This window comes from Phyllobates terribilis, unplaced genomic scaffold, assembly GCF_046119375.1.
Source record: "Phyllobates terribilis strain yellow unplaced genomic scaffold, ASM4611937v1 Scaffold_12__6_contigs__length_324123572, whole genome shotgun sequence".
Classification (NCBI taxonomy): domain Eukaryota; kingdom Metazoa; phylum Chordata; class Amphibia; order Anura; family Dendrobatidae; genus Phyllobates; species Phyllobates terribilis.
Genome location: NW_027362772.1, coordinates 201,590,684 through 201,604,771, shown reverse-complemented (window position 1 = coordinate 201,604,771; position 14,088 = coordinate 201,590,684). Strand labels below are relative to the sequence as shown.

The window sequence follows — 14,088 nt, the reverse complement described above, 5'->3', positions numbered from 1 at the left end:
AGAGCGGTATCGTTTCAACCAGTCTCTATGGCCCTTCTATGAAACTGGGAGCAGTAGTCCTCTGCAGTAAGGTCCCGCTAGCACAATGCCTTAAGATGGGATTCAGCTAAAGCCACCCGGTCCGGTTCATCATAAATCTGCCCAATAGCCTTAAAAATTCCATCCACTGACGAGAGTATAGGTGAAATGCGCAAGACTGGGGATCCCCTCTAAGCAGGGAAATAACAAGACCCACACAAGTACCTTCATTCCCGGAGGAAACAGGGCGAAGTTGGAAATATAATTTGCACCCCTCCTTAAAATTATTAAACTGTTTCTGATCTCCCCCCAAAAAATCAGGAAGGGGCACCTTTAGGTTTTATGGGAATGACCCCTGCTGTAGGACTGGAGTTAGAACATTCCCACAAGACCCTGCATCTGGTCTGTAAGCTGCTTGACACAAGCTACCCAGCTAGGTGAGCCCTTGAAGGCCGGGAATACTCTTCACCTAGCACCTAGTAAATGGAAGGGGGACTTTGGCAGTGCCCCTCCCATGCCCGCTGTATCCGGATAGCTGATATCTGTTGCCTAGTCGAGGACCAGGTGAGTACCTCTGCAAGACCTCCAGGAAGTGTAACCAGAAGAGAAAATGAGAAAACCCCTGAAAAGATAGCAAAACCTAATGCTAGCCCCACTCACCACCAAGCACATAGGGAACTGCAAACTGCAATAAACAGCAAAGGACTGAACAGGGAGCAGGGTTAATTAGCCCGCCTAATGATCAGGTGTTGAATACCTCCCAATCATCCCCAGACAGCGACTCTCTGCTAGCTTCAGCAGCAGACTGAACATAATCCCACCACTGCTCAGTACCAGACATAACGGCATCCTGCGTCCTCACACATCCCACAACACCCTAACGCGATGCTCCACAAGATTGGGACCGTTTCCTGCAAGCATATTAGCTCCGCCTGCAGGGTCAGGACAGTGGTGGTGCTTGCAACCGGAGTAGCGTAACACTAGACCTGCTCCATTTCCAAAGCACAGAACCACGATTCGTAACACATATACAGTTCAAAATGCACCAGAATTCTGGTGCCCATTTCTTGTCACATTTATTTAGTGTTTTAGACACCTTATGATTCAACCGACCCAACTTGTCTTAAAGGGGATGTCCAGTCTCAGAAGAAAAGTCTGCAATCAAAATAGAAGAATATTGAGAGAAGAAGGGTGAGATTAGTTGGCATATGACCGCAAGTATGCAAATCACATATGTAATCACGTGGCTGCCCACCCACACGGGGAATACAGGGGAATGGTCACAGTAAGCACACCACACGCTGTCACAATTTGTCAGTTTGCAGTCATATAGAATGACTGAAAACTATTCTTCTGAGACTGGACAACCCCTTTTTAATGCATCAAATGTTACCAAAAATTGGTCTAAAATGAGCCAACCAGGAAGTGCTGTAAAGTTAAAGGGCCCGATTTATCAAGAAAAGAATTGTTGTGTGTGCTGGAGTCATGGAAATTATGGTAACTGTAATTAACATTGGTCCTGGTGTAATAACAGATAAACAAGAAGAGTCACTAAAAAACAGTGTCACGGCGGTAATTCGCACACGTTCCCAGCGCCGTGCTACTCATTGCATTCGCTGCTCTGATTCTCCCCATGTCAGGGCGTTAAACTGAGTTACCTCATGCAACACTTCCCTGCTGTCTCCATCTGCCTATAGGGAGGCACAGCCAGATCCTGCAGGAATTTAACCCTGCTATGTCGTGCAGGGTTTGGCTTCCCCAGCATATCTCCTGCCAGCAGGGAATATATTAGGCTGCTCCTCCTCCGGTTCCCTGCCTGAACTTAGTTTCCTGTTCCTGTCCATCTCCAGCATTCAGTCTGTGTGTTATTTTGTTTAGTCTCCCCTGTTACTGACCCGGCTAGTTAACCTGTTCTGTCTGATCCCTCCACTGCTGACCTCGGCTTGTATTGTGAACCCGTGCTCCCCGCGAACTTGGACCATCTGACTACACTTCTGTCTTCACCCCTCTGTGCTCCGCTTTCCTGCTTTGACCCGTGGGTCAGCTGCTGCAGGTCCAGGGACTGCCCTGGAGTAACATCTGGCAACTACCTGCAGCTAAGCCTAACCTCACCATCAGATGCTCTAGTGAAAACCGAGTAGCCGCTTAGTTACGCCACTCCAAGGTAAGCCCGGCCCGTGGCGCAGTGGGTCCATACCCACCACCTTCACAAACGGACTCTACAAGAATCTATGCAGCAAGCACTGCAATGTCTGGTTCAGATGGAAGGGTCTGATACAATTTTCTTGTGGAATCTCCTGCTTTCAGCAGTGCTCTTGTGCAGTCCAGCCAGGGGCATATTAAAAGGAGATTTGAAGGTATTTCAGTAGTTTTTCATACAGATAAGGGCTGCTTCAGACGTCTGTATAAATGGGTCCAAGCATGGACTACAATGTACAGACTGGCTGTTGCTCTCCTGATCTGAGCATTGCAGCGCGTTGCACATATATGAAGCTGTCACACTCTTTCGGCCAGTCTCTGCTTTGTAGTCCGCACTCATTTTTACAGACAGCTGAAGCAGCTATAACCCATTTAATCTTTATTAAAATTTGGTAAAACCTCTTAATCCTTTAGAATAAGCTGCATTTCTTGTTTTCTCTCTCGTCTCTACAGGGTTTGACCGATTTCCCCTTGTTGGCTACATCTATAAAGCATCAAGTGTAAGCAGTGATGAGATCTGGCTGTAATTACCTGTTCTATGAACAGACTTACCATACTTCTAAGTGTTAGAGGAACTTTCCTATGCCGGATGTTTGACCAAACACTGGACAATACATTGTATCAACCATTTAGCCTAAAATCTATTCTTAGGCACTTTAATAATGCATTTCCTAAACTGGCCCCCAGCTATGTACGCCAATGAAACCTACCCCATAGTAATGTAATTTCAAAGGCTTACTACATAGAAAAGGATGGCTCTGTGTACAGTTATTGCTACTGTAATTGCCTCTTGGCTTCATTTTGCTTTTTATACTCAGTTTTCAGTACACCAAAAACTGTATGAATGCACACTGTACAGTATCCATAGATGTCTGTAGGGAAGACCTATGCCAAGACAGTCTCCTTTAGAGTATGTGCACGTAATGTTTTTTCAGGCAGGTGAACCCAACAAGCATTTCGAGTGGGAGAACGCTGGCAAGATGCTCAAAAAGACTCCCGGTTATCTTTTGAACCTTTCTAAACGAATGAAGAATGATCAGCTCACTTCTTTTAGCCACTTGGCAACTTTGGAAACTTTAAAAGATGCTCAAAAGACTGAACATATGAACAGCAAGTTGTTTTTAGTTAGAAATTCATATGTATTTTCTATTGAGCATTTAGGTAGCCCTTTTTCAGGTGGTTTTTGGTGCCCACGCTGTGCCCTGACTGTGCCGAAAGCATTTTTAACAGGCACGTGATCTCCAGAACTGGATACTGAAGCAATAAAAGTATAGTAGTGTTCAATATAATAGCAGTCCAATATGACTAACCAGATTAATCACTGTTTTTGGTATAAATTATATTACCACATGTCAAACAATTTACCAGTTAGTGCAGTAGATTCTAAGAAAATCAACATACTCAGCATTCATGATCTGCAGGTTTTTAAGTCTGTGTATTTCAATTAATTGAAAGGGGGGTGTTCAAAATAATAGCAGTGTGGAGTTCAATTAGTGACGTCAATCATTCTGTGAAGAAACAGGTGTGAATCAGGTGGCCCTTATTTAAGGGTGAAGCCAGCACATGTTGTACATGCATTTCCCCTTGAAAGCCTGAGAAATATGGGTCGTTTGAGACATTGTTCAAAAGAACAGCGTACTTTGATTAAAAAGTTGATTGGAGAGGATACATCTTATAAATAAGTGCAGATAATGATAGGCTGTTCAGCTAAAATGATCTCCAATGCTTTAAAATGGAAAGCAAAACCAGAGAGATGTGGAAGATATGATAAGACTACCATTCGAATGGATCAAAGAATAGCCAGAATGGCAAAGGCTCAGCCAATGATCAGCTCCAGGAACATAAAAGACAGTCTCAAGTTTCCTGTGAGTACTGTGACAGATAGAAGACGCCTGTGTGAATCTAATCTTTTAGCAAGAAGTCCCCGCAAAGTCGCACTGTTAAAAAAAAGACGTGTACTGAAGCAGATACAATTTGCCAAAGAACAAATCAACTGGCCTAAAGAGAAATGGAGAAACATTTTGTGGACTGATGAAAGTTAAATTATTCTTCTTGGGTCCAAGGGCTGGAGACAGTTTGTCAGGCAACCCCCAAACTCTGCATTCAAGCCACAGTACACTCTGAAGACGGTGAAGCATGGTGGTGCAAGCCCCATGATATGGGCATGTTTCTCTTACTATGGTGCCGGACTCATTTACCGCATACCAGGCATTATGGACCAGTTTGCATATATTAAAATACTTGAAGAGGTTATGTTGCCTTACGCTGAAGAGGATATGCCCTTGAAATGGGCGTTTCAACAAGACAACGACGCTAAACACACCAGTAAAGGAGCAAAATCCTGGTCCAACAAAATTGAGGTTATAGAGTGGCCAGGCCAATTCCCGGACCTTAATCAGATAAAACACTTGTGGGTGACATAAAAAATGCAGTTGCTGAGGCAAAGCCAACAAATGCCAAAAAATTGTGAGATGTAGTCAAAGCATCCTGGGCTGAAATAACAGTTGACAGGTGCCAGAAGTTAGTTGACTTTATGCAACATAGATGTGAAGCAGTTCTAAAATACTGTGGGTACACAACTAAATATTAGATTAGTGATTCACAGGAATGCTAAACATATTGTGAGTTTGTAAAGACAAATGAAGACACTGCTATTTTTTAGAACAGCCTAATGTTCATTTTTTATTTTCTGTAAAGTAGTTAAAAATTATATACATTTCTTCATTTTTGATTAGAAAACAGTGTGCAATGTTCCCGATACATGTAAATTATACTAGTTTTTAAGATTTTGTGCTTAACTCATGTTTTTGAACACACTGCTATTATTTTGAACACTTCTGTACTTGGCCTGGTCTGACCACATTTTGGACCACTTTAAACAATGCTCAAAAGACTGAACATATGAACAAGCAAGTCACTTTTTTAACATAGGAATGCATATATTCATCTTTTGAGCATTTAGGTATCGCTATTTCAGGCGGTTTGAGAGTAGAATCCCCTGCACATATCCTTAGTCTTACGGAAAATTAGCAGAATGTGGACTGCAGACAATTTCAAATCAACATGATCTGATTGACTTTACAGGGTTATTCCCTTAGGAATAAATCATTCTCTAACCATAGAGGACGATGGTAAGCTATCTATGATAGAAAGGTGTTCGATCACACAGGGTATTGCTATCTGCTGAATAACCAAAGACCAGTCAGACCAGGGTGCCCACGCTGTTCCCTGTCCATGCCGAAAGCATCTTTAACAGGCACATGAGCTCCAGAGCATGACTAGAGAGCAATAAAAATACTTGGCCTGGTCTGATCACATTTCTTAATTACATTTTCCTTTACATCATGTGGATGTCCAGGTGCGGTTGTGTTACTTACTTGGGGAAGAGATGGCACCAGGATGCAATATGGGATAAAGGAAAGAGACAGTATGATGTTCTCGGCAATGTTCTGCTGGACATATACCTCCACTAGAAGACCTTGCAATATATTTCACTGTATGGTGGGATATGTCACCCATACATCCCCTTCACCCTGTCACAACATACACTGCCTAGAGACGTCCTGTGACCTAAGTGACCAAGTATGGTAACTCTCCATATAGGAACAGTTATATCCCTGGAGCATCCATCACCCATTAGGCCCCACTGTAAAAAATGTAATTGGCAAACATTTTTTCTGAATAGTATTGTATAGAATAGAGAATAGCATTATCTACTATGCTTTTATATACCTTTTTTTTCATCACATTGATGTATTCCAAAAAGAGGATAAAAGGACATTCTTTTGGCATCTTAACACTATTGACAAGTTTAGCGCATATTAATTCAAATAGGAGATGTGCATGACTGTTGTGTAACCATGAATTACAAAATATACCTACAGAAGACTACATAACAATAATATATTTGTATAAAATAATTATTTCTTAGTAATAAGATTAAAATCAAATAAGGAGTAAAAACAACAGGTGGAAAAACAAGGCAGTGGACAGATGGTATATACCACAATACTGGTTGCGGGAAGATGTGCAAAAAATACAATGTGTGGCAATATTACACTTCAGCTAAATAAATACAAGAGAAAAAATGCATAACTACAGTCCATAAATATAACCCCTGGTGAAAGATACAATGTGGTAAGTAGATTACGTAGATGAAAAGATATATAAAATGGCAGTGCCTCAGTAAATAGATACTATGTATATAATCCACAGTGTAAAGGCCCCGTCACACTTAGCGACGCTGCAACGATCTCGACAACGATACGACCTGTCAGGGATCGTTGCTGCGTTGCTATGTGATCACTGGTGAGCTGTCATACAGGCAGGCTCACCAACAATCAGGGGAGCAGCGACATCGTGGAAAGAATCTTTCCACGATGTCCTGCTCCTGGTTACCAGCCTGCTGAAGCAGGAGCAGGCTGGTAACCATGGTAAACATTGGGTTACTAGGGGCACACGCGCACCTAGTAACCCGCTGTTTATCATGGTTACCACTGTGCTACGGTGAGCGGGAGGTTACCGCTCACTTTAGCAGGCTCGTAACCATGATAAACAGCGGGTTACTAGGTGCGCGTGTGCCCCTAGTAACCCGATGTTTACCATGGTTACCAGCCTGATCGCTGCTCCCGCTGGTCACACACAGCGATGTGTGCTGACCAGCAGGAGGGCAAAGACCAAAAAATGGTCCAGGACACTTTGCAGCGATCAGAGACCTCACAGCAGGGGCCTGATCGCTGCAAAGTGTCACACATAGCGACATCGCTGGTGAGGTCGCTGTTGCGTCACCAAAACCGTGACACAGCAGCGATCTCGCTAGCGATCTCGCTATGTGAGACGGGGGCTTAACATATATCAGTGCACTGCTGATAAAGATAAAGTGACTGCAAAGTAAGAAGAACTTGATAAGGCAAATCATGTGTTAGATAAAGTGACAGTGCATAGTACAAAAGAGTATTAAGGAGAGGTAGATGGAATCAGAAGGTGAGGCAAATAGGGTACTGGCTAAAGTGGCAGTGCACTGCTAAAGTGACAGTGCATAATAACAAGATCATGAACAAAAAAGAATAACTTGCATACCACAGCAGTAGGTAAAGTGGTGTCCACGCAGCCTGGTCCCAAGGCTTGTTTTTACTCCTTATTTGATTTTAATCTTATTACTAACAAATAATTATTTTATTAAAATATATTATTGTTGTGTAGTCTTCTGTAGGTATATTAAGTTTAGCACATATGCTGGGAGCCTTCCTGCCATACATGCTAAAGGTAAAGTGTGAATAAGACCATACTGTGATATATACTACACACATAAACAATGTTTCAGACCCTGTGCCCTACTTCATGGCAATGGCATTCCCTAAAGGCAGTGCCCAATTTTATCAAGGTAATTTGCTGTGCTACGCTACAAAAATATTTCAGAAATGATATGAAGAACATAACAAAGAATTTAAGGTGTTGATTCTAACTTCAAATTTCTCAGGTCTCAATATGTTCAAGCCTCTGTGGGATGTGGGAAGGGAATGTGCAATCAGAAAATCACCTACTGATTAAAGAGAACCTGTCATAAGATCCATGCTGCCCAAAACACAGGCATCATGAGTCAGACACTGTGTCATTGTCAGTCTAGGTGAGCAAGTGGGGAGAAGCCACAGGGGATCTGCCTCAGACAGGAACAGGGCAGGGAGAAGCCACAGGAGACCTGCCTCAGACAGGAACAGGGCGGGGAGAAGCCACAGGGGACCTGCCTCAGACAGGAACAGGGCGGGGAGAAGCCATAGGGGACCTGCCTCAGACAGGAACAGGGCGGGAAGAAGCCACAGGGGATCTGTCTCAGACAGGAACAGGACGGGGAGAAGCCACAGGGGACCTGCCTCAGATAGTAACAGGGCGGGGAGAAGCCACAGGGGACCTGCCTCAGACAGGAACAGGGCAGGGAGAAGCCACAGGGGACCTGCCTCAGACAGGAACAGGGCGGGGAGAAGCCACAGGGGATCTGCCTCAGACAGGAACAGGGCGGGGAGAAGCCACAGGGGACCTGCCTCAGACAGTAACATGGCGGGGAGAAGCCACAGGGGACCTGCCTCAGACAGGAACAGGGCGGGGAGAAGCCACAGGGGACCTGCCTCAGACAGGAACAGGGCGGGGAGAAGCCACAGGGGACCTGCCTCAGACAGGAACAGGGCGGGGAGAAGCCACAGGGGACCTGTCTCAGATAGGAACAGAGCGGGGAGAAGCCACAGGGGATCTGCCTCAGACAAGAACAGGGCAGGGAGAAGCCTTGGGTGACCTGTCTCAGAGAAGGGGGGAAAAGCCACAGACAGGAGCAGGGTGGGGAGAAGCCACAGGAAACCTGTCTCAGACAGGAGCAGGGGGAAAAGCCACAGACAGGAGCAGGGTGGGGAGAAGCCACAGGGGACCTGTCTCAGACAGGAGCAGGGTGGGGAGAAGCCACAGGGGACCTGTCTCAGACAGGAGCAGGGTGGGGAGAAGCCACAAGGGACCTGCCACAGACAGGAGCAGGATGGGGAGAAGTCACAGGGGACCTGTCTCACACAGGAACAGGACGGGGAGAAGCCGTGGGTGACCTGCCTCAGACAGGAACAGGGCGGGGAGAAGCAGCAGGGGACCTGTGTGAAACAGGAGCAGGACTTTCAGAAGCTGCAGGGGACCTGTCTCAGAAGGGGAGCAGGGCAAGGAGAAGCCCTGGGGATCTGTTTCAGACTAGCTGAGATGTGTAGTAGCCAGCAAGGTATGTTCTCTTTGAAACCCCACAACGTTTCAGAGGAAGACTGCAATAACTCAGCCCATGTCTTATTTACATTGCCTGTGTTTCGGCAGCATGAATCTCAAGTAAGGTTGCCTTTCAATCAAAATTTTATGTTAAATACATTTGTTTCATTTTCCATATTACTATAAAAAAAACAACTAACATCATAAATCTTGCAATTTCACACTGTCCACTAAATCCCATACTAGATTCATATTTCCTGTTTAGTACAGATGACTTTTCAGCAGTTATCATTGGAGACTGGATTACAATGGCTGATAACACCTCTGCATACAGTAGATAACACAGAATCCACCATTCACAATAGGTGATGTTACAGCTCCCCTCCTCCCCCTCCTGTACAATGGCTGATAACACCTCTATATACAGTAGATAACACATGATCCACCATTTACAATAGGTGATGTCACAGCTCACCACCTCCTCCTCCTGTACAATGACTGAGAACACCTCTAGACACAGTAGATAACACAGGATCCACCATTCACACTAGGTGATGTCACAGCTCACCTCCTATCACTCCATTCACACTGACCTTTCCTCAGATCAGAGCATGCCCAGAAAACCTCCCTATTCAAGTCAATCAGTGTCAGCCAGGCTGCCTGTATCCATGTGACTCCAGGACCCGTTGAAGCGCAGATAGGCGCGAAACAGCCGTCGTCAGTCCCATGTGCTTCACTCTCCCCTGCAGCCAGTTTTAATGCGATGTCTAGAATATAAACATTGGATTTTAATAGGACCGGTGAGTGCCACTATGTTTTTCTTTTTTTTTTTGCAATTTTCTTGATCTTTATCAGGTGAGCATCGGTACATCTAGGCGTGATTGCTCTGTCTAAATACAATTGTATAAGGAAACACACAGGCTTTTGGTGCCAGCTTTAACTTTCTTTGTTTGTATCCATGTGGCTACTGAAAAGAAGAGTAAATAAGAGTCTAACATTAGGCCTATTGGACAGTGTGAAAACAGCAAGATTTTAATGACCGGAGCATATTCTGTTTTTGTGTTTTCATTTTTTGCCCCCTTCTTCCCAGAGCCTTAGCCTTTTTATTTTTCAGTCAATATGGCCATGTGAGGGCTTATTTTTTGCGGGACAAGTTGTACTTTTAAATACCTTTACTGGTTTTACTATATCTTGTACTGGAAAACAGGAAAAAAATTCCAAGTGTGGTGAAATTGCAAAAAAAATGCAATTCCACGGTTGTTTTTTTATTTTTTTACCACGTTCACTAAGTGCTAAAACTGACCTTCCATTATTATTCTCCAGGTCATTACGAGTTCGTGGATACCAAACATGTATAGGTTCTTTTTTATTTTAGTGGTGAAAAAAAATCCAAAGTTTGCTAAAAAAAAAAAAAATAAAAAAAATAAAAAAATGGCGCCATTTTCCGAGACCTGTAGCGTCTCATTTTTCAAGATCTGGGGCCGGGTGAGGGCTTATTTTTTGCGCATCGAGCTGATGTTTTTATTGATACCATTTTGGGGTAGATCCTATGTTTTGATCGCCCGTTATTGCATTTTATTGCAATGTTACGACAACCCAAAAAACGTAATTCTGGTGTTTCTAATTTTTTTCTCGTTACGCCGTTTACCGATCGGATTAATTCTTTTTTTATTGTGATAGATCGGACGATTCTGAACGTGCCGATACCAAATATGTGTATGTGGGGCTTTTTTTTATTATTTTATTTTGAATGGGGCAAAAGGGGGGTGATTTAAACTTTTAGATATTTTTTTAATATTTTTAAACATTTTTTTTTTTTACTTTCTGCTTGCTTCAATAGTCTCCATAGGAGACTAGAAGCAGCAGCAGTCTGATTGCCTCTGCTACATACAGGCGATGAGCCGATCGCCAGTATGCAGCAGAAATGCTCATGTGCTATGAGCGCCGACCACTAGGTGGTGCTCATAGCAATCGAGACATGATAACCACAGGGGTCTGCTGCAGACCCCGGGTTGTCATGCCCACGCATCGGTGACCCACGATCACGTGACAGGGTGACCGATGGGCGGAGCTAATGCCGCACTTCCGATGCAGCGATGATAAATGCCGCCGTCAGAGATTGACAGCGGCATTTAACTGGTTAACAGCCGCTGGTGGATCGCAATTCCACCCGCAGCTGTTGCAGTCACGTCAGCTGTAAGAATCAGCTGACATGTGACCGGTTCAGTGCGGGCTCGGCGTACTATTACGTACCATGTCGTAAAGGGGTTAAAAATCACAATTTGGGAAATTAAACAAAAATTCTAAACATTTTTTCCCCAAAAAAATGCAATTACAATAAAACTGAATAATTTTCTGATGATACATTCCATTTAAATGATCTGCTTCTAATCTATTGGTGTGAGCATACCGCAATACACCTTTAGAGGTTTTGTGGAGTTCATGCCTCACAAAGTCTGCTGCTTTGGTGGCACAAAGGCGGACTACGCGATATTACGCAGGTGGTTTTATGGTGAAAAAAATTATAGAAATCTATAGTAAAATTCTCCTGCTCCACGGTCTATATAACAAATGCACTCACAAGAGGGGCAAGACAGCCCTGAATAATAAGACAATTAATTGTTTGCTGAGTACCATAGGTAGAGCTTGTAAAACATGGGGGAAGCAAAGTGAACAACAAACTAAAAACTCAATAGAGTGCAAGCTCTTGGGGCTGAGATGAAAGCGCTCAGCAGGATGCATGAGAGACAATAGTAGGACATTTATGTACAATGTTTAATTCAATGAAAAATTGTATAGATAGTTCTATATAGAGAATAAACTTATACCATACACGTGATTGAATCCTGTGTGAATTTTATTTTGTGGTTACATTTTGTACTTACATTTTGTACTTACAACATCTTTGCCTTAAAGAGGTACTCTGGTGAGATAAAAAAATGGTACTGTCCCTGCCCTCACAAACTATAAAGATGAGATGCCCATTGCACTTTAATTGTCTTTATATCCCTTGTAATTCTGTGTGACAGGATCTGCTCCCCCCTCCCGTCTGGGACATTATGTCACACGTCATTGTGCAGCTGCCCCCTGTGAGTAACAGCCATCCAGAAGAGGGAGCGTGGCCACACAGGGGGTTCTATGCAGCATTAGACTATGGGCCCACGATGCAGAAATGCTCCGGATTTTTTCCTGAGCGTTTCTGCATCTCCCTGGCAGAAAAAAACGCATGCGGATTGTACATGCGGATTGTACATGCATTTTTCCTGCCAGGGACACGCGGATATGAAGCGTTCTTCACATGCATTTCCGCATGCGGATTGACAAGCGCTTTCCAGGCGATTTTAGCATCACTTGGAAAGTGCTTGTCAACTTGGTCACACTATATAAATCCATGCAAACGGCATGGATTTATATAGTGTGACCGTAAAAGAATGGTAAAAAATAAATCTATACTTACCTTCCGATGGCCCCCGGAGTCTTGCTTCACCGTCCTGGCTGCCGGCAGCGGTACACTGAAGGACCTGCCGACGTCAGCGTCGCGTGACCCGTCACATGACTATGACGTCAGCGCAGGTCTTTCAGTACATCGCGAACTGTCGGCATGCGAGGAGGAGCGCACCGCTGGCCGCCAGAAGGTAAGTATATATTTCTTTTTTATTTTATTCTTTTTTTTTGTTTTTGTTTTTTTGTTTTTGTTTTCTATGGTACCCGGGTCCGGAGGAGAGTCTCCTCTCCTCTAGACCCGGGTACCATCCGCACATTGAAACGCATGGAATCCGCATGTACAGATCCAGTGATGCGTAATCCATGCGATCTAATGCAAGTCAATGGCGGCGAAAACGCAGCGCTTCCGCAAAGCACATGCGGATTATCATTGGGGAACATGGCAGGCCTTCTACCAAGCGTTTTTTAAGCGTTTCTGCAGCGTTTTTGCCGCTGCGGAAACACTTAAAAAACGCATCGTGGGCACACAGCCTTACAAATATTATCAGGAGACTGGCTGATAGTAACAGCATGAAGCTGCACACTGCTGTAACGTCACACCCGGGAAGGGTGAACAGTAAAGAGCAGCTCCTGTCACACAGCCCTCTGATAATGTCTCACTGTCTGCATGATCAGGAACACAGAATGGAGTGCTGGCTCGATAGAAAGTCTATAAGTCCATTCTTTAGAGTTGATTTTTGATGAGTCTCATGACCTGGGTCCCCCACCAATCTACAGAACAAGTTAGGGTAAAGATGTTAACAAAAAAAAAAGAAAACAAAAGTACCCTTTAAGCCTGGAGAACTCTTTTAGCTTATTGTGCCCTACTTTCATCGGTGACCTACTCACGCTGTCAAATCAAGCCACTGGCAACCTTTTAACCTTACAGAAGCACCTTGCCTCTGTAAATCACAATTAAAAAGGTTACCCCAATAATGCTGCTTCGCAGGTCTTCTGGCAGGTTTATAACTGATGGTTGGGAGATGTGGCTGACAGGTCCATGTCTTTACACGGATGGCATCACTAACGTTTCTTAGTTGTAAGCATGCTGAAGCAAGCAGACCCCCGTGCGCCAGCTTTCACTGTTGATGTCGGAGAAGGTGTTAAGCAACCTCATATTTCTTGAAGAATCACTATGTTATAACTTACTTTAAATGCACAAATCTCTCAAACTACAATGGAAGTGAAGGCGTAGACATACTATGGGAAAAATAAGTATTTCATACACTGCCGATATTCCAAGTTTTCCCACCTACAAAGAATGGAGAGGTCTGTACTTTTTATTGTAGGTACACTTCACCTGAGAAACAGAATCTAAAAATAAAAACCAGAAAATCACATTGTACAATTTTTAAATAATTGAATTGCATTTTATTGCATGAAATAAGTATTTGATCACCAACCAACCAGCAAGAATTCTGGCTTTCACAAACCTGTTAGTTTTTCTTTAAGAAGCCCTCCTACTCTGCACTCATTACCTGTATTAATTGCACCTGTTTGAACTCATTACCTGTATAAAAGACACCTGTCCACACACTCAATCAATCACACTCCAACCTCTCTGTAACGGGTCTGGGAGGTGGAACCTCTGTGCAACTATACAAGGGGGCAGTCCTTGTAAGGAAGCGGGTGGCTCCCAGGGAAGACGGGCAGGTAGTC

At 43.9% G+C, this 14,088-nt stretch overlaps 1 protein-coding gene across 2 annotated transcripts in view; it reads left to right on the top strand.

Moving 5' to 3' along the window:
* TMEM25 (transmembrane protein 25) overlaps nucleotides 1-11,785 on the top strand; it is a 99,080-nt gene extending 87,295 nt beyond the window's left edge. For both annotated transcript variants that reach the window (XM_073656602.1, XM_073656604.1), the window contains one exon: nucleotides 2,671-11,785. In XM_073656602.1, the coding sequence (XP_073512703.1) occupies nucleotides 2,671-2,744 (74 nt within the window). In that variant the 3' untranslated portion in view covers nucleotides 2,745-11,785. The remainder of the gene's footprint in view (nucleotides 1-2,670) is intronic.
* The last annotated feature ends 2,303 nt before the right edge of the window (nucleotides 11,786-14,088 follow it).